The 23,906-nt window shown below is 40.2% G+C and overlaps 1 protein-coding gene across 1 annotated transcript in view; it reads right to left on the bottom strand.

The window, feature by feature from the left end:
* Window positions 1-23,906, bottom strand: part of GABRG3 (gamma-aminobutyric acid type A receptor subunit gamma3) — a 527,538-nt gene that overhangs the window by 482,870 nt on the left and 20,762 nt on the right. Inside the window, exon 3 of the mRNA XM_073353127.1 lies at window positions 15,879-15,946. Within this exon, the coding sequence (XP_073209228.1) occupies window positions 15,879-15,946 (68 nt within the window). The remainder of the gene's footprint in view (window positions 1-15,878; window positions 15,947-23,906) is intronic.

Below are 23,906 nucleotides of genomic sequence, written 5' to 3'. Positions count from 1 at the left end.
CTGTAGATAAAGAATATGAAAGCAGTGTGCTAGGTGTGGTGAGTTTGTCAGTCCTCAGAGGAGTTGCTGTTATAGAACATTGAACCCTTTGCCAGTTGGCACTGAGGGGTTCTTAGGGCCACAGGTATAAGAGAGGGGAGGTTTATAGATTTTCCACAAAAAGGGACATATAAAGTATAGTATTCTAATCAGCATGCATTGTAATAGTCAAAACTGATGGGAGGGAATGCCCCAGTGAATTTTTGAATATCAGCTGTGAGACAAACATAGTTTTTGGGTTTTTTTTTAAAAAGTTTGTTTTTAATTCGTATCTTGCTTGTTTGGGTATAAAGGGATCTGTGTATTTTGAGACAAGTAGTATCAAAGATAACATGTTATGCAATGGATAGATTCTGTAGACATTTCATGTGATCTCATGAATGAGAAGTGCTGGAAAGAAGTTGGGCTACATTTGAGTAGTTGAGAGCACCATTAAATGCGGATGGTCGGAACACCTACCAAAGCCAACCTAACTCTTTCTTATGGCTTGAATTGGTGCAGAAATGCAGTCCCCTTCACCACAGTCAAGATCTGTCAGTTCACCAAAGACCTCTCTAATAGACTTCATTGAGAGGTCTTGGGTGAGCTTGGGTTTCAGCATCAGGCCCATTAGTAGAATGCAGATCATGTTATTAGGAGTGCAGGGCCAGATCCTCAGCTGGTGTAAAATGAGCATAGTTCCACTGTCTTCTTTCAGAACTCGTATGTCAGAATACCAGAACAAGTGACATTTGAACAGGAATAGACTAGAACCCACTGTGTAACCCTTTACTATTATTACTCATTATGTGTTACACAGGGAGTATGCTCAGCACTCTATATATTACATAGTACATTTTTAATCTGTAGCTCTTAATCCACCTTACAAATGTGGTTAATTAAGTATTACTCTCCCTTTACAGACGAGGTAGCTGATGCACAGAGAAGTTAAGTGCCTTGCTAAAGGCCATGCAGCAGTCTGATGTGGATTCACTGCATTAACTCCCTAGCTTGCTTCTTATCCAGAAAACTCAATGTTTCCTTCAGTGCTTTGCTCTTAAATTTTGTTAAGATCTAGGTATGTATAGATGAACGTTACAAAAAAGGAGGTTTTATTAATAGCCATGATATATCATAGCTAATGGATGAAAAAAGGCATAGTATGCTCGTCTGGCAAAAGAAAAGCTACTGTATAAATAACACTGTTTTACATCCTTCTCTAGGAATTTATAATCCAGGAACATTTCCATTAAATCAAATGTTTATTAGGTAATGCTTTGTATCATCAAATGCATCCGATGAAGTGAGCTGTAGCTCACGAAAGCTTATGCTCAAATAAATTGGTTAGTCTCTAAGGTGCCACAAGTACTCCTTTTCTTTTTATTATTTACTGTCATCCTGACCTTATCTTTTAGGACGGGTCAGTGTGTTCCTGTTATCCATGGGGAATGTTTTTGTACCATCCTTAATATCAAAATATTTTGGTACTGCTTGATATCTGGATGTGTTTGCCTGAGTACTCTGTGCCTGGCCCTTCTTAGGAATGTGTATTTCGGCAATGTTAGCCCTGTTCTAGCCAGATTCTATAAGCAGGTCCTCACAGCTTGTCTTTGCTTTATATCTGTAAAGCTTTAACTACTACTTTAGCCCAGACCTCAGGCCTCATACCAGGCTGCTAATAGAAGGGCTTAAGTCTCAGGCTCTCTTCCTACTACATCGCTAATATCGTTTCCTTGAGGCCAGGTCTACACTTGTAAAGTTTTGATGTTATATTTTATACTGGCACGATGCTCCTAGCATGGACTCAGTTTATTCCAGCAAAACTGAACTTTGGAGTGGTATAGCTTATTCCAGGGGCCCTGAGCAAAATAAGCTAAACCTGCAAAAAGTAGAGTTTTGCCAGTATAGCCTCTGTATTAGGGCTTTTGCAAAAATAACAAAACACCAAGCACTGCCTAACTAATGTAGACCTGGCCTAAATTGAAGAACAGTCTCCTTAATTTGACTATTTATCTAGTGCACGATAGTCCTGTTTAATCACAAAATAGATTGATTTCTAAAAAGTCTAAGGAAAAAAACAGATCATGTGAGCAGTAAAAATTCTGAAGATTATTTTCCTGAAATGTTTCATTACCTCACCAGTTTACCTGTTTAGTCTTGCTACAGCTGTCAAATGCTTATTGTTTAACTTTTCTATTTTGGTTCGGCTGCTCCCAAGATAAGTCTAGTTTCTTTAGTGAGACCTCAGAGTTTCTACATTTGTTTTGGCTTTCCCTCTCTTCTTATTGTTCTGAAAGAACTGTCCTGATGGCAAAGAAATAATCAGCCATATTTACATAAATACCGTGTCATACACCAGAGGATTAGGGAACATATTGCAGAGAAAATAATGAAGATAGACTTAGCAACTTTCAGGTTTGCTCAACCAGAAAGTTCTTATCTATTCCTTTACTCTGTATAGAGGTCGGCCAAAAAAGGTCATTAACATTGTATGAAAGAGAAGACAAAGTGATGACACTTCAATTTAGGAACAATTACAAAGGAGCATTTAGGACAAATCTTTAGGAAAGAGCCAGATTCTCAGCTGGTGTAAATCAGCATGGTTCCATTGAAGTCAATAGAGCTATGTCAATTTTCACCTGCTAAACATCTGGGTCCAAAGTTTACCTTCACAGTGGAATGAACAGTAATACGAGTACAGTCGATACTGTAAGTATCTCAGACAGTGGTCAGACTCATTGTTGCCCTGTACCTCGTGCAGTCATTTACACCAGCGTGAATGCTGATCATTCCTTTCCAGTTTAGTAGCATTTTATATCTCCTCCCCTCTCCTGGCAGTGGTATAAATGAACACACAAGGTGAAGACAATGGGGAATATGACTAGAGTGACCAGATGTCCCGATTTTATAGGGACAGCCTTGATTTTTGGGTCACTCTTATATAAGCTCCTATTACCCCCTACCCCATTCCAGTTTTTCACATTTGGTCACACTAAATATGACTGGTTTTTGTTTTTAATTGCTTATCTTTCAGTATGGAATGTTTTAGGAAAATGTCTCAAAATGTATCCATGGCATAATTCTATTAACTTCCTTGGAAATTCATGTGGCCTTTTATGGATAATGCTCTTTTTTAAACATTGCATTAGGTATATGCATAAGTTCTGAGCAAAGCCAAAATCACCTACTGTACCCTACTTGGGTACTGCACCCTAGCTGAGTCACAAATAAAAAATGATTGAGTGGACTGAATTCATTCTACATTGTTGGGCCTGATTTTAAACTAACACTGAAAGGAAAGACATAAGCTACAGTATTCTGACCAAACAATATAGCTTGATGGCTCATCTCAGTTTCTAATGAACTAATGTTTGCATAATGCATGAAGCCCAATTTAGGGAAATTGAAACTACTTTGCCTTAAAGATGGCCAGATGTTTAGCAAGCATGTGATCAAATGACAATTTCATCCAGAGAAACGAAGACCAAGACTGAAGCCAATTAGTAATGCAGGAGGAAAACTTTCATTTCCATTTGCAGTTCAGAAGACCTGCTGATAGCTCAGTGCTCTCTGTTCCAGGCGTCAAAAGCAATAAAATTAAATGACTGACATTGTTAGACAGAGAGATGTTTGATTACCCTTTGAGTTTGCTGGATAAGAAGCAAGCTAGAGAATTTATTGGCCTCAGTCACCCTCCATAGACTGGGATTGCAAAAGATTAATACTTTATTACATGACAGAGGTCAGTATCCATTGACTCTACTAGCTACTGTTACAGGAATGATGGAAAAATTTAAGAGTGAAATTCTGATGTAACCATCAGAGCCAGTAAAGTCTGGAACCCTGGAAGTTCCTCCTTTGTTTGTAGTCTCAGTTACTCACTACCTAACTAAAGGGGGGAAAGTCACTTAGTAGTCTTGTGCCTCAATCCATCTGTAGAAGAGCTACCCCTGAAACCACAGTTGGAGACATAAGGTTTTCTTGGTAAAAAGAGCTACTCTAAGGGAGTTGGCTACCTAGTCCTTTCAACACTAGTGAAAAATCCCACCCTCTTTGCAAAATTTGCAGAATGACTCCGAAGATCCAACCTCATGGCATTCGTCTGAGGGAGACTTCCCTGGCTAAACGGGGTTCTTTCAGAAAATGAGGGCCTTAGTCTGAGTTTAAGAACATGAAAACGAGGAAGGTCTCACAGGCATAATGTGAATCCTGCCACTAGCTGATTACATGAGTGACGGTATGGCCACTATTTGGAGACCAACATCCAATAGCAAATGTTTAACAGCTACACAATGGGAAAGGTAAACCCTGAGTGTCTGTGAAATAGCCCAGGTGGATTGTAAGTGGTGATCACATCTAAGATTCACTAGATCACAGTTACTGACAGAGATTGAAGGTAGAGACAGCAGGTTTTTAAATACTTCATATAGACCTTGCCCAGCCCAGCATGTCAGCTGTGTGCATAGCCAAATAGAAATGTGAGAATGATTAACAGCAGTATGACTTTGCATCATTATAAGTATCTAATGATTTTAACTTATAAAAATAGGATTAGAAGGTTACAAAGATCCCTGCTCTTCTCTAAAGAGAGAGTGAAGTAAAGCTCTGAAAACTAAACAGCCACCCCAGTTGAATTTTAAGAGCATTTCATGATAAGGGAAGGGACGAGGAGGTGTAGCTCAAAGGCATGTAACTTTTCTCCTGCCTATACAACTGCTATAAATAGGCTCAATACTTAGCAACAATTGAGTCAAGTCCTCCCCCTTTTCAGATCTAGAGTCAAAGGTGAATAGCAGTCTCAATGTTGGGAAGCACCCGAATGGAAGTATCTCAGAATGACTGTACATTTAGCTTAGCATATTAGAAGCATGCTGTGTCACGGGGAGCAAGGGGGAAAAAAATCAGTCAAGGCTGCTTTTTCAGGCTGCCATGGGAGTAGTCTCCTCCCCATCAGAGGCAGGGCAGGTCACTAAGATTTCCAGCAGGTTGTCCATCAGACAGTTCATATCAGGAGCCCTCTCTTTACATCTGTTAGATTTTGCTTTTTCAGAGATGTGAACATTTCACCATAGATGCTTATAGTTTGCAAGAGATTTTATTTTATTGGTGGAGGAAGCCTCTAAATTCTGCTCCATTATAATGCAAGGGTGGTTTATCCAAAATCATTTAGATTCATGCCAAACCTCCTGGGTGAAATTGCCCATTCCCACAGAAATACCATGGAAATCTAATGGAAACTCCACAAAGGTCTACCCTCACCAGCTACCCTCTAGTCTCAAGTCAGGTAGAAAGGGTTTGAAATGTTATAACAAGGCAAGGAGACAGAGGGATCCAGCAGAGACCTAGGTTTTGTGGGGAGGCCAGGGGATCCAGGATATACTAGTATTATATACAGCAGAACTGCTTCTGCCTTCAAAGTGTAGTCACAAGAAAGAAGCCACTCAAATAGATGGGGACAGGCAGGTCTAGCAGTTCCAGAATTGGCCCCAGTAAGAGGAAAATGGCCCTTTGAAAACATACAATTTCCAGGTTCTTTATCAGCAACTTTCATAGTCTGGAAGGCTCCTCTCCAAATCTGAGGAAGTAATAAATAACTGTAATGCTCATTTGTAATGATACACGTCTGACTTTTAGCGAAAGCATGGTGGAGTCTGTATATGTCAATGCCTTTGCAGAAATGGAAATCCCTGATATTCTGTAGATTTTTAAGCTTGCAGGGAAAAAGCATTTGTTATATTCCTTAATTCAATAGAATCACCCAGGAGAACTAGTTGATTTGTACCAGAATAACACTGACTGAGCACTTGTGACTCAAGGGACACTGTGTTAACTAAAAGTTTGAAATATGAAAGAAATAGTTCTTCCAGTTTTGATATGGAGCTATGAGAGACTAAATGAAAAGTTGCCTGATTAGGTGGGTGACATTCTGTCATACAGAAAGTATAAAGGGCACCCCGATCCTTGTGGTTTGCTTTCATTTGAGGTCGAAAAAAAAATGAAGAGTATTGTTTTGATTTTTTTGAGTAGCTGGTAAATGGAACTGACTCCCCTAGCAACAGAACATACTATAAAAAACAGAATATTCTGTTATTCATTTGAAGGTTTGGGACTATATTCTACTCAAGTGTTCCATCAATTGCACTGTTGTAAACCCAGAGGGACTCTGTTGACTCCATTAGAGTTACTTTAGATTTAAGTTGGTGTGACCAACACTAGACAATGTTGTTAATAGTTTAATTGCCAAATATTGTTAAGGAGGATTGTTACATTACAATGGAGGCTAGTAGTTTGGTAACGGAAGTCCACTACTGAATGGTCTTATACCCAAAAAGCTTGAATATGAACACCTAAAATGTGCAGTGCATCCAATAATCAAGGTTCTTTTTTTGAACGCACTGGGAAAGCTTGATGCAAGATATAAAACAAATTTGAGGAGTTTGTGGACAGCCAGGAATCAAAGTGATCTAGGCAAGGAGACTCAGAATTTACCCAATGGAAAAAGCATAGTAGCATAACACACCATGCAGCAATTTTTATCATATAGTTTTCTCAATTAAGGAAATGATCCACAAGCTGTAGGTGAGAGGAGAGAGTGGATTTAATTGGCATTCACTAGATGAGAAGGACACACCCTTTCTTGTTCTTACACAGGCATTGCTTAAGTATGAAGAAACTAACCTTTGATCCTGATTCTACCTCAGCTATTTCTGTAGTGCCCATGTCTGTTGAGATTGTGCAGTCTGTGGGTTCTTTTAATTGTGTGTCATTAAAAGTTATTTATGCAAAACTAAGCAATTGAACACACATTTGACTTTTTTCAAAAACAGGAGTACTTGTGGCACCTTAGAGTCTAACAAATTTATTAGAGCATAAGCTTTCATGAGCTACAGCTCACTTCATCGGATGTCTAGAATGGAATATATAGTAAAGAAGATTACACACACACAGAAAGGTGGAAGTTGCATACAAACTGTAAGAGGTTAATTTATTAAGGTGAGCTATTATCAGCAGGCAGAAAAAACACATTTGTAGTGATAATCAAGATGGCCCATTTAGACAGTTGACAAGAAGGTGTGAGGATACCTAACATGGGGAAACAGATTCAATATGTGTAATGACCCAGCCACTCCCAATCTCTATTCAAACCCAAGTTAATGGTATCTAGTTTGCATATTAATTCAAGCTCAGCAGTTTCTTGTTGGAGTCTGTTTTTTGAAGCTTTTCTGTTGCAAAATTGCCACCTTTAAGTCTGTTACTGAGGAACCAGAGAGGTTGAAGTGTTCTCCTACTGGTTTTTGAATGTTACGATTCCTGATGTCAGGCTTGTGTCCATTTATTCTTTTGCATAGAGATTGTCCATTTTGGCCAATGTACATGGCAGAGGCACTGTTGGGACATGATGGCATATATCACATTGGTAAATGTGCAGGAGAATGAGCCCCTGATGCCATGGATGTGATTAGGTCCTATGATGGTGTCACTTGAATAAATATATGGACAGAGTTGGCATTGGGCTTTGTTGCAAGGATAGGTTCCTGGGTTAGTGTTTTTTGTGTGTGGTTGCTGGAGAGTATTTGCTTCAGGCTGGGGGGCCATCTGTAAGTGAGCACTGGTCTGTCTCCCAAGATCTGTGAGAGTGAGGGATCATTTTTCAGGATAGGTTGTAAATCTTTGATAATGCATTGGAGAGGTTTTAGCTGGGTGCTGAAGGTGATGGCTAGTGGTGTTCTGTTTTCTTTGTTGGGCCTGTCCTGTAGGAGGTGACTTCTGGGTACTCTGTTTTTTCACTTCAGCAGGGGGGTAGTGTAGTTGTAAGAAGGCTTGATAGTGTTGTAGTAGCCAGGCAAGGTACTAACGAACTTCAACTGAACTTTATTTTTTAAAGTGGAAACCTCTTTTCCAAGCTGCAGCTGCACCCTTGGTAGCTCTCCCTCAGCCTCTTCAACGCCTCCTTCCTGTCCTGTCCGATTCCCAACAGCCAGTGCTTCCAATTCTAATAATTACAATCAACATCTAAACACCACAGATAGATATTTGACTTTCTGCATTTAACAAAAGAATCAGATAAAGAAGGTTTGACAGCTAGGAGATGGGTCCAGTCCATGAGCTCAGGATCAAACCCTAGAACATGTGGGCTAGCCCACAACCCAGCAAAATGCTTAGGGATATACCAAGCATCTTCATCCCATTAAACTCAGTAGGACTACTCATTTAAAATTAAACAGACTTGCAATATTTTGCTGGACTGAGGTCCAGAACAGAAACTTGAAAATTTGATGAACTATACATCAAGTTTAAGAACAAGCCCTCCAGCATTTTTCATGATCTGAATTCATTAAGTAAAACCAACCAACCAGTCTCCCCCCCTCCCCTGCCCCCATAGTTATTGTGAGGGGAAGAAACTGAGGGAAACAGCTGCAGAGGAAATGACACTCCAAGCTGCAGGATAATGACTGACAGTGCAGTTCTGCTGTAGAAGTTGTATCTAAAAGAAGCTGTGATAGACAGATTGCTGTAATATCCTGAACCAACCTTATGGAATTAAAATGAATTTTAGTGAATTAAGGTTAATACCTTTGGGGTACATTGCATTAAAAACACAATTATGCTTGTGGCATTGTATGCACTCTCTAGGAGGAAGGGAATGCTTATGTACTTTGAAGCCAACCCCCGGGTGAGGTTTGCATGTACTATTTCAAAGTGGATTCTCCAGGGACCAAGAGACAAAGGATTTTTGGATAAATAGCCTAGTTTTAAACTGGCTCAGTACCTTCTTCCTGATCCAGCAAATGGATAGTATCTGTAGTCCCTGGAGGGCCCCATTTCTTAGAGCAGTTTTGGAAAAAACTGGCCCTGCCAGAATCCATGTTAGGGTTGAGGTGAATTCTGTTAAGCTTATTAACATGTTTAGGTTTCAGAGTAGCAGCCATGTTAGTCTGTAGCTGCTAAAAGAACAGGAATACTTGTGGCACCTTAGAGACTAACAAATTTATTAGAGCATAAGCTTTCATGAGCTACACCCCACTTCATCAGATGCATAGAATGGAACATATAGTGAGCTATATAGGTTTAGGTTCTTTTAATAGGTTCTCTGATTTAGACCTGTTAATCATTTCTGAAGAGAAAGCAAGCAGGTGTCCATGGGTAACCTGTCTGTGCAGTTGCTCTGCACTATGATAGATGATAAAGAAATGTGTAATATATTTAAAAAACCTCAGTAGAGGTGTGGGGTGGAATACAGCTGTAATTGCAATTTTATTTGACAAGAGGTTTGCCTTAGTACATTACATTGGACAGATGTTTCCATAGTTGCAAATGCTTCAATGGTATATTTACTTTGAGTAAACAGGTGTAGAGACTAAACATGCAATTAGAAGTTCAGACTTTATTACAAGCCACAGATAGTATTTGAGAGGCAAGTGTATTTCAGACATCTTTAAAAAAATACCTAGGGTGGCTGGAGAAGAAAAGTGAGCATGTGGGGACTTTGAAATTGCAGTTCAAAGAAGTCTATCAATACATTAAAGGGCATACATGTGTAAAGGAGTGGCTTTTTTCTATAAAACTGAACAGTGAACAAAGAGGAAAGAGCATACATAAAAATATGAGGAAGCAGACTAGACAGTGGACAAAGAAGGTGGTGATAAAAAGTCCAAAAGAACACTACATACATTTTCAAATTGTATGAGAATAAATGTATGAGCATTTATCCAACGGATAAGCAATCACTATGACTAGATAAGTATAGGTTCCTCACATTCTCAAACACTCTTTTTTACATGCAGCTGCACTGAAATAAGATTTTGGGCACTACAGCCACAGAGAGGTAGAGCTACAGTCTTTTCTCATCTCGGGCTGTGACCTCATCCAATCTCAGATACTAACCAAAATTAGGCATGTCCACTCTGTGTATACAGACCTGATTTGGTTTTATAGGGATTGAGTTGCCTATAGGGTGGTATTGTGTTTTTCTGCCTTACTGAGCTTCTTGAAGAGGAAGATATTGAGGAACAAATACATTCAAGTATGTTTCCTGAATTATGTCTCAACGTCAATTTTCTCTGTTTCTAAATCAGGCACAAGTCTAGGTCATATCTGCAGAAAATGCACCGTGTGGTGCCATGTTAAGCTTTAACACATATAAAGCAGCTTATGACCCTATGCTAGGGGTAGACTATTGTGTCACGGTCCAAATTTCTTGCTCAAGCTACAGTCAAGGTCCAGACTCCAAAGACTATAAAAATATGTAAATAAAAAGATTTCAGGGTCCACTCAAAAGCATCTGGCAGTCTGGATTTTGCCCTATGGTCTGCCTATTGACTATACCTGCCCTATGCGGTTACTGAAAAGAATGGGACTTGATGCTCAGAAAATCCATGCATCTGCATAATTTTTAAAATGTAGCACTAAAAATGACCAAATATTTTAAGGTATTAAAATTGTGATCTGGAATTTGAAAACTATACTTTGAAACATTGAAGAGGAAAAAAATTAACAGGAATGGTCCAACTCCTGAATGTTAATGAAAGTTAGCTTGCTTCACTAGGAGGGGGGTCTTCTAAAAACTCTTTTTTTATTAAGACATAGCAATGCTCTTAAACAGTAAAGTTGAAAAAGTTCCTGTGAGACATCAATACCACATCTCGCAAGTCAGATTCTGTAATGAGATTTCACTGTGAAGTGGCCAGTGATAGGTTCCTGTAACTTCTGTATAAAAAGATAGGATAAAGTTAAGGGATATAATAATCACTTGGAAAGTTCTAATGTGGTTTTACATTAAATGCCTTGTGGCAGTTCCTTAGGCAGCCAGCTGATACATATTTTAAAGATCACAGTTCATGTTCCATTTTTTCCCAGTATGACATTTATAAAAATTGACTTTTTTAAAAAAAATGCTGCCCTAAAGATTTTAGATGGGTGTGGAGATTCTACATTTCAAATTGCTTTTGTGTAGCACTGGTTACTTCTGTCACTTTATGTAACCCTTCTACTGCTGGAAAAAAGATTTTTGAAGCCACCTGGACAAACTTCCTGCATCACTCCATTAGATTGATTTTCCATCTATCCTCAACTCCTTTCTGTTTTGACTGTGCTCAGTAATTCCTGCGCTATTTAATATTAGCTCTGTCCAGATTGCACCTCAAGGATCCTTCTTGCTGAGGGCCCCTGGACACAGATCCCACTGCCTTCATAGAATGGGGAAAGTCACCTCTATGGCACTGACCCAAGTCTGATAGGACCCTCTGTGGGGCCAATGATCTGCAAGTAGAAAGGTGGTCATGATCCCCTCCATGAGGGCTCCACTCACTACAGCTTGACATTGTAGTAACCCCTGAGTGGAACCTCTTCCTTTGTAGTTTTAAGGGCAGGAGACAGGTCCAAGACCAGGTGTTAACAGGGGCACTCTTTATATGGTCCATATTTTTATATATTACACAGACATCTGTATCTATAAAATAGAAGCCATGTTGACAGACCCACGGGAGAATAGCTGGGGATTAGTAGACAAACAGAAGGACTTGGCCTGTAGCTGACCCACAAAAACTTTTTAGAGAGGATACTGCTGCTCTTGGCACTAGTCTGGAGCAACCTTACAGTCAGGAGAGCACAAAGACTGCAGTAGTGTGCTATACCAATTTCCTCCTGTGCAAGGGCACAAAGGGAAGACTACCTTCCCAACACTGCACTCAGACAAGGCTAATCACTATCTGGCTCCTAACTATGCCTGTTTTCAGCCACAATACATCAATCTTGCTTACTATTTAAATGACTGTCCTGGGAGCTGCTTTTTGGCTGCATTGCATGCAGATGCAATAAATACAGTAGACTACTCAAACTGCAGCCCAAAATGGAAGGTTAGCTACTGGCCCAGTTTAATACCATACCAGTTAGACTTAGGGTGACCAGAGGGTCAGTGTGAAAAATTGGGACTGGGGTTGCGGGGGTAATAGGTGCCTATATAAGAAAGGCCCCCATAATCAAGGCTGTCCCTATAAAATTGAGGGATCTGGTCACTCTAGTTAGACTTCCTGCAGAAGAAAGTCCTTGAACATTTTCAGGACTGGATAGGATTGAGATAGGTTACTCAAGTTCCACTAGAGAGAAACTACTACCCAGGAGTTTGGGGGCACACATCAGACCACTAATTACATAGTTAACCCCTACCCATTCCAAGCCTACCTAGATGGTTTATAACTCACATCAAAGGGGTAATATATAAAAATGGATCTTGCTGGTTGGTTTTTCATGCTTACATTGAGAAAGCAGTGCCAAAAATGCAGGATTGCAATCAGAAATATTCTAAAGCTTCAATTTTATTAGTTCATGTTATGGTCAGGAAATTTAGATAGAATGCTTTTGTTTAGTTCCCAAACTCTAATCCATGCTCTGTGGGCAGAAAAGGACTAGCCCCATTTTAATGGTAGTAGAGCCAGAGGGATGATCACCCCTCATGAAGATTTAAGAAAGGAGCACAGCCTGGAGCTGTCTTACCTTTTCACCATGGCCCCGTCCATTGTGGGTATCCTCAGATACTTTAATGGAGATCCTGGGGCCAGTTGGGGAAGCATTGGTAGTGCAGTGAATGAAGGGTTGGGCTGCTGGGGGCACAAAGCCTCCGTGCATATTGCCCTGACCGCCTGACACATCCAGGTATGTCTCTGGGTATCTTTCAAAGTCAGAGGACAAACTCTCCCCCCAGGAAAGATTCCTTAAGGGGATCCCTGGTGAGACAGCCCTGGGTTGAGTAGATTCACTTTCCTATCATGGATGCAGCTATCCAAGTTCAATTCATTTCATACTGTCTGTAGTAGTCATCTTTCATCAGTGGTTTCCTCGTTATTTCTCCATGTGAGGGAAAAAGGAATTAGCATTTATATTTGTCAAGGTTCCTTCCCCACTTTGAAGTCTGGGGTACAAATGTGGGGACCTGCATGAAAGCCTCCTAAGCTTACTTTTACCAGCTTAGGTTAAAACTTCCCCAAGGTACAAGCTATGTTACCCTTTGCCCTTGGTTTTCCACTGCCACCACCAAACGTTTCTCTGGGTTCCTGGGAAAGCGTTGTTTGGAAACATCTTTTCCCCAAAAAATCCTCCCAACCCTTGCACCCTACTTCTAGGGGAAGGTTTGGTAAAAATCCACACCAATTTGCATAGGTGACCACAGACCCAAGCCCTTGGATCTTAGAACAAAGAAAAGCATTCAGTTCTTGAAAACATTTTAATAGAAGCAGTAAAAAGAAAAAAGGATCACCTCTGTAAGATCAGGATGGTAAATACCTTACAGGGTAATTAGATTCAAAACAGAATCCCTCTAGGCAAAACCTTAGGTTACAAAAAGACAGGAATATTCATTCTATTCAGCACAACTTATTTTCTCAGCCATTTGAAGAAATCATAAATGTAACGCATATCTAGCTAGCTTACTTACTAAGTTCTAAGACTCCATTCCTGTTCTGTCCCTGGCAAAAGCCTCACCCAGACAGAGACCCTTTGATGTTCTCCCTCTTCCCAGCTTTTGAAAGTATCTTGTCTCCTCATTGGTCATTTTGGTCAGGTGCCAGTGAGGTTATCCTAGTTTCTTAACCCTTTATAGGTTAAAGGGTTTCCTCTGGCCAGGAGGGATTTAAAGGTGGTTAGCCTTCCCTTTATATTTATGACAATATTTATGTTTTATCATAAGCAGGACAAAGGTATGTACTTCTAACGAAACTTGATCTACAGAATTTGCTCAAATATTCAATTGAACAACTATTGCTCAGATTGCTTTCTAATTTAAGGAAGAGGGTTTTACCCCCTAGATTTTATCTACAGGATTAAATTACAGCTGAAACTTGGTATACATGAGTGGTGTTTGAGCTCTAAGATAGCAATATACAATTTAACCTCAGAGTGGTGCAGGTTAAATAAAAAGCAACTAAGAGCTATGGTTGGAAGAGAAAAAGCCGGTTAACTCCTTTCCACCACCTGTTGGTGAGCTCATGCTTGAGATACTGAAGCAGATGGAATCTAGGATACTGGGCTAGATGGACCATTGATATGACCCAGTATAGAATATAAAAACATAAGAATGGTTAAGTGCCTACCTATGGCTTTAGAACACTAACTTTAGGCACCCAAGTTTTATATTTTTGGCTTTCATCTCTCACTCACTGACCACAGTAAAATTTTCTATTGATAACTGAGAAATTGACTTCAAAGTACTGCTGACTCACTTGAAGTGGGTTCTCTGATCCCCTTAGCTTGGACAGTTCCTATAAAATGTAATTAATCCATCTGCATCTTTAGCAGCTCAGAGCAGGATTTACAAGTCAGTTCAAGGAACAAGGAAGAACTAGATAAACCTTCCTAACCTAATAGGTCAGTAGTTACCTTCTCTCATTCCTCTTGTGCAGGGCACACACACAAGATATACTGTAGTAATGTGAGCCAGAGGAATGCATGCAGAAGAGATCCTCCTGTAGATACATCCCTCTGAATTGTAGTTGGAGGGTAAGATAATTACCAATTTAAGAACACAGATGCCTCTATTGTTTCACATTCTGTGCTTCAACTGAAGAAATATAACTAAATGTTTCACACTCACAGAATGTGACACTATGAGATGTTCCCAGTACTGATTATTTGTTCCATCTTCACTTGCCAAATCTCTCATTTGCACTGAGTGTCCTGTGTTAATGTATATTTTAAAAATCCAAGTCATTGAAAAAAGGCATTGGCATTCAAACTCAGAACAATGGTTTTGAAACTCAGCCCCCCCTCCCCCCAGTAAGCTAGAAGAATTACACTTGTTGAATGTTTATATTACAGTTGTGCCCACCAGAGTTGGCTAGGTTTTGAGCACATGATGGCATTCCATGTGTCTGCCCTGAAGAAAGTAGGAGATTAGACTTGATCAGATCAAAATATTAGCAAATCCCCTCCCCCCCCCCCCCATTCCTGAACCACATTAGGACAAATGTCATCCTTCCACACAATGGAGAGTGTTTGAAATCCATGAATTGAAGCTGAAAGTTGTGCACGCAAAAGCAATCCAAGCCTACATAACTATGTCAACATCAAGATAAAGAAACAATTTATAGCATGCATTTGTCACTGCAAAAACTGAGCCCTTTCCTGTATGTTAAGCCATCTGTTAACAGTGAGCTAGAAGAGAGTTTTATTTCTATGATTAGGTCCAGCATAAACCAGTGGTATCAGACACATCAGTGTCTCACATGCCTTCTGACAGTTCTGCATCCCTTGGCTCATGTCCACAGTACAACTAAAGATGACCTTTTCCCGCTAAAGCTCAAGGGGAAAACTGAAGGACACTATTCTCATTGATTTATAGTACAACACTGGAGATCTGATAAACTCATGTAAACGCACTGATCTAGTTCATACTGATTTTGGTCCAGAGTTAACCCAACACTTATAAAGCCAAACCTTACATATATATTTCTATACAGGGACATATTGTCAATACCTGGCTTATTTTTAAGATAAACAGAAATTCTTCTACATAAAAATCAATTTAATTTTAATTTCCTAAATGATATTTAAGTGCCACTTGCAACATTTCCCTGAAAATGGTTTGTTCCATATGTCTTTCTGAACATCATAATTTTATCATTCAATATATAACAGCATTTTATGCCAGGCAGCACTCCGCATGATACTGCGGAGTTGGTTTATTTCTCCCAGGAATGACAAAAGAATTGTCTGAAAAGTAGAACTATATCTGCTGATATATTTCTCACTGCTCTCAATCAAAACATCTTAACCTAGTGACATTTCTCTTTCCCCCCTGCCCCTTCGAAACCAAGTATTGATGCCAAGACAAGCAGTCTAGATAAAATCATTGTTAACAAGACACTTACCATATTTATTGATGACACTGGGCCAATGCTGTTAACATAAATGTCAACATCAATAACTGTTGGTTTTACTGTGGAAGAAAACAAAAGGCAGCATTTAATACTACCCTGTGGAGGACACAGCTCATCATGTTAAACTTTTTCATAATTACAGATACCAGTCTTTGGTTAAAACCAAAAAACAAACAGCTGATACATTTTGAAGAGCTGGCAAGATTCCTTTCTATTATGCTTGGTGCATATGTACTCCCTGCTGTAAATTATAGCCTCCATCACTTTCTCTTTATGATCTGTTTATCTCAGTACCAGCATGGAAAACAGACTTTGTGGTTACACAGTGGCCCAGATTCAGAAACTGGGCACAAGCCATCCAAACCGATGCAACTTACAATTTCTTCCAGTCCCCTCCTCACATAAACTACACCACCTTCCCCCATGTGCTTGGCTACTGCAAGAAACTCCTTCTAGACTTGTCTTTTCTACACAAGAAAGTTGCACTAGTTTAACTTAAAAATAGCTAAGCACTTTTAAAGCCTCATTTATTGTTTGCATTCTACATGCAAACTACATATTATCTACATTCTAGACAATACTTAATCCTGCCTTGAGTGTAGGGGACTGGACTAGATGACCTCTTGAGGTCCCTTCCAGTCCTACACTTTATGATTTTATGCCTACAATGGGCTAAATTCAGAAATGTGGTCTAAGGTAGGGATCCCTTAGAGATAGTAATTATCCTACAACTGGTGTCTGAATTGGTGTAACTTGCATGCTGAGGAGATAGAAGGTGTAAGTTAAAGTAGGATGGGAACAACCCACTTAAAGTAGCCCTTCCTTAAAGCTTAGCTTCTAGCCATGTAGCCTATATCAGTACTGATGCTCTTAGTCATCAGCAGAGTGAGGTAAGTAATAGCTTTAAGGTGGCCTGCTAATGAACCAAATCACATCTCAGTTTAGCCCCCTGAGTCTGAGGGAGCCTAAGGGCTTGTTTACATGAGAGTTGCACCAGCCTACCTAAATGTGATTTTAAACCAGTGTAAAAGGCTATGTGGACAATCTTATTTGGGTTTAAATCAGGCTTATTTTGAGTCAGTCAATTATGACTCAGTCAAATCTAAGCAAAAAAGGGGGCAGGATTGCTCTGGCTGAACAAAATCAGTTTATATTGATTTTTTTAAGTTGTGCTTATTTCAGTACTTAAGCAACAGCCAATTCCTGTTTGGTCAATCACGAATACAATAAACTTGTAAAAACAGAAGTTTCTATGAAGATACAAAAGTAACATTAAAATGATCAGAAATAGAAACCCAAAGACAATAATCCCTGCCTAAAATCCATAAAGTGATTATGTACTGTTAGAAAAGTGTGGTATGAGGCAGTTTGGGTTATTTAAGGTCATGAATTTTATCACCATAAGTCAATTCTTTAGGCAAAATTTAAATCCTGCCTACAGCAATCAAAAGGAAATCTGAACTCAGTTGAATGCACACAACTGATGTAATGTAACTCTAATTGTACCTAGCTGATAACAAAATAGGAGTCTAACTGCTCCTAGCAAGGAGGCTGGCTTCAAACTGCAATAATAGGTAGAACTGTAGAAAGCTACAATTGACATAATTTAGGTAAGGATTGGAAGTAGCAGGGAAGCACAAGCAGTTTTATTTAGATATTACATGTGGGCAACAAGACCCTGACACTGCAAAGACGTATGTACACACAACATTACACACCGAGTAGTTCCACTGAAGTCTGTGGAACTAGCCAAAGTGCATGCAAGTCTCTGTAGGATTGGGGACTAAATGATCATGCATTGTTTTGAATCCACTTTTAGTTACACTATATAAATATGCTATAATTTACTGAATTAACTGAGTCAAAATCTGCTGGTATAAAAGGCCCATTTAAACCAGTGGAGAATGTGGCCTTCTATGTTTCATGAATGCTCCAGATGGTTTATAAACAGAAGAGAATAAGAAGACTGCTGATGTCATATCAGTGACAGTCAGGGTCCAGACTCAGATTTCCCCATAAACCCTCCGAATTCCAAATTAAAAAGGAGCCCACTAAATTACATCTCCTAGTTTAGGAGAAGATAGGATGCTTCCGGGAACGAGATTGTATCTTCTGCCACTACCAAGCAAAAGAAGTGCCACATGTTTCTACAAATGTTGGAGAAATGCAATTGGTTCTGCTGTTAAAAAGCATAGCTTCTGTAGAGCCTGGATGCCTCAGGGTTGGAAATGTTCATAAAAACTCCACAGGTGCAGATATTTAGATTTGTTACGGTAAGAGTTTAACTCTGGGATACCCAATGCCTTCTGAAATGGAAGGTTCTAGGATTATTGCACTAAAAAAGAAAGAGTATGCTGTTAGCAAAAAGCCAGCTGGGTCTCAACTGTTTCTATATATAATGCCTACAAAAATTCTCCCAAGACTCATTTTCAAACTAAACCGAGTTTAATGGAGAGGAGAGAGTTACATTAGCAATTATTTCAGTAAACTTATTCCATTCTGGCTGCACCATGTGTTCACAGATGCACATCTTAATGTATTGATTTTGCCTTGTCTAGAGCTGTTGAGCTGCTGATGGAGCCTTCTTTCTTGTCTTAAAGAATCAGACCTCACAGACCTTGAGCAAGCAACCAACATTTTTATACCACACTAAAAACAGACAGTAAGATTACAGATGGGTACTCCACCTCTTCAGAACAGTTGTCAGAAGAATCAGACCGAAATAGTTCTAAAGAGCTTTCAAAAAACCTAGGGAAATTCCCGACAGAACCAAAGGTGTATCATATGCAGACGTGTGATTAAAAGTTGTCAAGAGATATATCAGTGTTCTCAAATGAAGGTTTTTGACACATTGTTTATTCTAGCAGTTACTTTTGCTAAGACAACACAAATGAGTCCAAATTACAGCAGTGTAATACTGACAAAGTACTGCCATACTATAGTATTTAGGGTTATTTAATGGCTTAACATATGTATTTTTTACTTTTCAAACATCCTGGCGTTAAAGGGAATTTATAAAGCTGATCAAAATATCTGCAAAATTAAGGTTATGTCAGGAAAGTACTAAGTGTATATATCATACAATTCCCTTCAAATATCACTGCAGAGAAATTCTGCTCTCATTCATACCAGTGAAAGAGTCATACATCCACTGGTTTCAGTGAAGTTGTACTTCAGAATTACACTGGTATAAACCCAGCAGAATTTGACATATCTATACTGTGTGGACCTGATTGCCCATTGAAGTCAATGGGCAGGCTTCCTACTCACTTCACTGGGCTCTGGATCAGTCCCTGGGTATGTTTACACTGCAGTGTAAGACCAGGGTTTGAACTCAGGCTCAAGACTAACCCCACCTTCTCTTTACACACAAATTATGCTAACCTAGGGTTAGGACATAGGGTCCCAGGACCCCACAGGGGCGGAGGACCCAAGCCAGGACCCAGGGTTCAAGCCATAGTCCTTTGCAGTGTAGATGCAGCTGCACTGGACTTGTCCTCTGGAAGTCTGCCTAGAAGTATTCCCCCAATCCCATGGACCAATGTTTTGTCCTCCAGACAGTAAGGTTTAGTGGACAGTCAAGTTTTCCCCCACACTGCAATATGAACACAAAGTCTGGGATATGGGTGGTTGGACTGGGGCCCACCTAATGGAGGGTAGATCCTGGAGCCCTAGGCTGGGACCCAGGGTTCAACAATTCCTAGTCTTGGGTTACAAATGTGTAGGTGCGCAAACCCAGGGTCTGCTAACTCAAGTTCTACTAACCTGGGCTTATGTTGTACTGTTGACAGAAGCCCTATGTCATGATGGCTAATTAGATGGCAAATTTAAATTTCTATTTGACAGCTGGTTCTTTTCTATAAATATCTTCATACTTCACAGGAAAACTGCGGGGTATAAGATTCTGATCACTTATTTTTCTAAGTTAGTATTTTAAAGGAGGTTGCTACTTAAGATCTCAAGACTATTGTAGCTGCCACTCAGCCATTGTGCCCATGTCAGCAATTCCATGACTATGAGACCATAGTTGGGTATTTTCTACAGAAAGTTCACAAAAAAATCTCAATATTTGAAACCTATGGAGATAAAATGTATGTTGCTGCACAGGGCTCATGAATATGTAAAAATCTCCCTCACTGGAAGTTTAACATGAATAGAACTAGGTGAAATATTTCAAAACTTTATTTTTCATGGGAATTTTAATGTTATAAAATGTCCACCTTTTCTTTTTTGCTATTAGTCAAACAGTCCAAATCTTAAATTATCCTACACTTTCTTCAGAACTTTGATGCACATATTATGTATCAGTAATTAAATCATTTTATTTTAAAATAAAATGCTACGTTTTTATTCCTAAAAGTGCATATAGTCATGTAACCAATGTATAAACATTATATAATCCCAGCTCCAAAAAACCAATCTGGATTCCAAAGTGTCAAACTTCCACAGGAGTTCTGCATGCAAAACGCTAGCAGGATTAGACCCACAGTAATTAGATGCTCTTGGAAATCATTCTGTAATATTCCAAATTATCTGATCATTCAAAGAGTAACCAATTACCTCATATATTGCTACTTTTAGACTGTGGTAAGGTTGTAGTTTAATTACCCTATGATTGAGTAATGATTAGAGCTAGAAGACTGACTTTTGGTTCACTGGTAATTCTCAAAACAATTCAATCTGAATTCATTTTTTATTTTTGGCAAATCACCTACCCCATCCTCACACACCATTCACAAACCAGGAGGAAAGTCCTTTTGTGACTCTAGCCTGAAAATATTTTCTTCCACAATTATTCAGCAGATTTGAGTCAAATCAGTGGATTGTTTCAGTCAATCCAAAACTACAGGTTTTGGCAAATAAATTATTGATCTGAAAATGTTGTCTGGCTCTAGTGGTACTGTATTCTCATATATTTACATGTTTGTCCCTTTAAAATAAATTGCTACCCCCTACCAAAATGTCTTTATAAGAATGCCTAGTAAGTATAACTAATTTTTAAATGGTGTTGGGCAATGTGGGATACCTATTCACTCATACAGCTCAAGACTTCACCTCTATTTTTTTGGACCAACTTATCCCATTCCAGCAAACACATCTGTGATGCTGGCAGACCTGGTGCCAGCTCATGCCAAGGTCCCTAGGCCTCACTGAACGTGGACAAATGTAAAGCTGAAAACCAGTTTGGCTCGCCTGAGCGTTAGTATTGTTAAAATAGATATTAGGCTTATAAAGTGTGGTTAGTATTTAGACTTTATGAAATGCTTCTAAATTGTTGCATGCATTAATCTTACTTATAATATCTGTGTCATGTTCTAAGGCAGTGGTTCTCAAACTAGGGCTGCCGCTTGCTCAGGGAAAGCCCCTGGAGGGCCGGGCCGGTTTGTTTACCTGCCGCATCTGCGAGTTTGGCTGATCGCGGCTCCCGGCCAATGGAGGCTGCAGGAAGCAGGGTGGGCCGAGGTATGTGCTGTCCGCCCTTCCTGCAGCCCCCATTGGCCTGGAGCAGCAAACTGCGGCCAGTGGGAGCCATGATCTGTTGAACCTGCAGACACAGCAGGTAAACAAACTGTCCCGGCCTGCCAGGGGCTTTCCCTGAACAAGCAGCGGGACCTAGTTTGAGAACCACTGTTCTAAGGTAATATTAAAATGTTTGTTCTGTAGCTATAAAAATATTTGATCAAACTCAACCCTTAGAGTCAGGCAAGAAACATTACACCAAGTGTGAAATACTAGTTTACCACAAGAGGGGTCATCTCCTGCCCAACAGAAAGAAGCCCATAAACACCAGACTAACTGCTGTAAAACATCAGTGGACAAAAGACTTGGCTGATTGCTTCCCCCCCAAAGAAGAAAAAAGACACACAAATACTTGTTGCATCACAGCTTGAACTCTGGGGGAAAGGAATAAAAATCCTTGTCAAGAAGAAATTAGGCCTATGTTCCTTGGACTTCAGGGAGAGGGTCAGACTTCTAAGTGTAAGCAAGACATCCCCAGCTTTGTAGCTTGCGTTAGCCCTAATGGATATATTAAGTGTGCATATTACAGCAGCTTCTATCATCTTTGAAACCCAAGACTGACTCATTTGGGTGTGTATGCTCACCTGCCTTAACCTTGTAAATAACATTTCTTTTCTGAGTTAATAAATCTGTAGTTTATTACAGGACTAACTACAAGTACTGTCTTTGGGGAGATATCTAGGATGCAATTGCCTGGTCCCTTGGGACTGGGAGTAACTGGACTATTCTTATGATTTTTGATGTAAGAAAACATCTTGGTGGCAAGATAACATGGAGTCACAGACAGTCCAATCTAAGGCTGTAGTCATGCCTGAGGAGATTGCACTTGTTACTTGGTTGAAAAAATGTAAGTACAGAACTCTCAGCCAGTTTGGAGTCTGTGCCCCGATTTTTTAACAGTCTCACCTGAAATTGGCACTCATTGCTGTGAGCCATTCTAGACAGCTTGACGATATCAGTGGGGAATGCTAATGAGAAAAAACTGATTTTAACTCAGAATTCTTGACTTGCTTTTCTTTTGTGGGAGGAGTTAGTGTTTTCGGACAAGAAGCAGGGGACATAGCCTTTCATTGCCTAGAGTGCAAGGATGGAGCCTCTGTCTTCATGGATTGAAGACCTCAATCTGAAGGACTCTGAAACATTGTTGTGTAGTGGTAGCCCCCTTCCAGGTCACTCCTAAATTACTGCATGCTGGAGATATGTTGCTGCAGTTTTTATCACAGTAAAATCCACAGCAATGATGCAGGGAGACCTGGCGGGTTCTGAGTGGAACAGTTAATGCCCATGAGAAAAGGGAGCAGTAATGAAAAATAAAGAGAAATAGAAAAATGGATTCAGATTGGCAGAGAAAAATTAGCCAAGGTTGTCATTTGGAGGAGAACTAGCTGAGTGCAGATCATTCAGCATGAGTGTATTTAATAGCAAACTCAGGTGCTAGTAGTTCTTGCAAAGTCATCATGCCGACTGAATGATGCCTCACAGCACAGCTCCCATGATCTGTGGAGACAATCCTTGTCTCATGGTGCTTGTGATTTTTCTCAGTTATCAACATGAAAGTAATTTACTTTTTCCACTTAGTAATTGAAGTGGTGTGGTCTTTTTGCTAAGAGAGGACTGGGGGAGAAGAGAGAAATGGTCATTAACATTACAGCTGTAGGCCTACACCCACAAAAAAAGGACTAAGGCATTGCAACAGTGTGTCAGAGACTAACCTTTAGGAACCTAGAAAGGTCACAGATGTAACACTGCAATCCACACAGGCTGACTTAGGCACCTAGGATCCCCATGCAATTGATGAGGAGAAATAGGCATCTTAGTTGAGATGCCTAAACTAGCCCATAGGAGATACTCAACCCCGGTGTGGGGTGGGGGGGGGGAGAAGAGGGGGAATGGGTGCTTGCCTCTCCCCACCTCTCCCTCATAGGTCAGCACTTAAGTCCCAGCTGCAGGAAGGTCTCTCTCTCTACTGGGCAAGCAAGAAGTGGGAACCTGTCTCTTAGAATCAAGCACCGTAGGCACCTAGGTGGTTTCTCACAGGAACGAGTTAGGCGCCCAGGTCACTTCACACAAAACAGTCAGTGGAGGAGGTAGTGCCACACACCTTATAACTTTTAACCCAATGTTAGAGCGTGCACCTACATCCTCTCTCTGTTCACTCCCCAGCCTGCTGCCTACTCATCTCTCACAGGCTCTCTTCTCCAGCCTTCTTGCTTCAGTGTACACCCCTCCCTCAGGGCCAGGCTCCAAGGGTCAGACTCTTCGCCTGCATTCCTGCCGTCCCTCTCTAATGCACAGAGAAAGGGGCTACACACATGCTCACTATAACTTTCTTGTGACAGCTTCCTGGCTTTATACTAGCCCAGCCCATTCCTGCTCAGGTGAGCTTCATCCTAATCCTCTCAGGTGGGACCTATCATACTAATTGGTCCTCTCTGCACTTCATTAATCCTTTCAGGATTGGTGTGGGGTGAACACCCTCTCACAGAGACTCTCTGCTCA

Source organism: Lepidochelys kempii, chromosome 1, assembly GCF_965140265.1.
Source record: "Lepidochelys kempii isolate rLepKem1 chromosome 1, rLepKem1.hap2, whole genome shotgun sequence".
NCBI classification, from domain to species: domain Eukaryota; kingdom Metazoa; phylum Chordata; order Testudines; family Cheloniidae; genus Lepidochelys; species Lepidochelys kempii.
The sequence above is the reverse complement of the archived record's forward strand: the minus strand, read 5'-3'. Positions and strand labels throughout refer to the sequence as shown.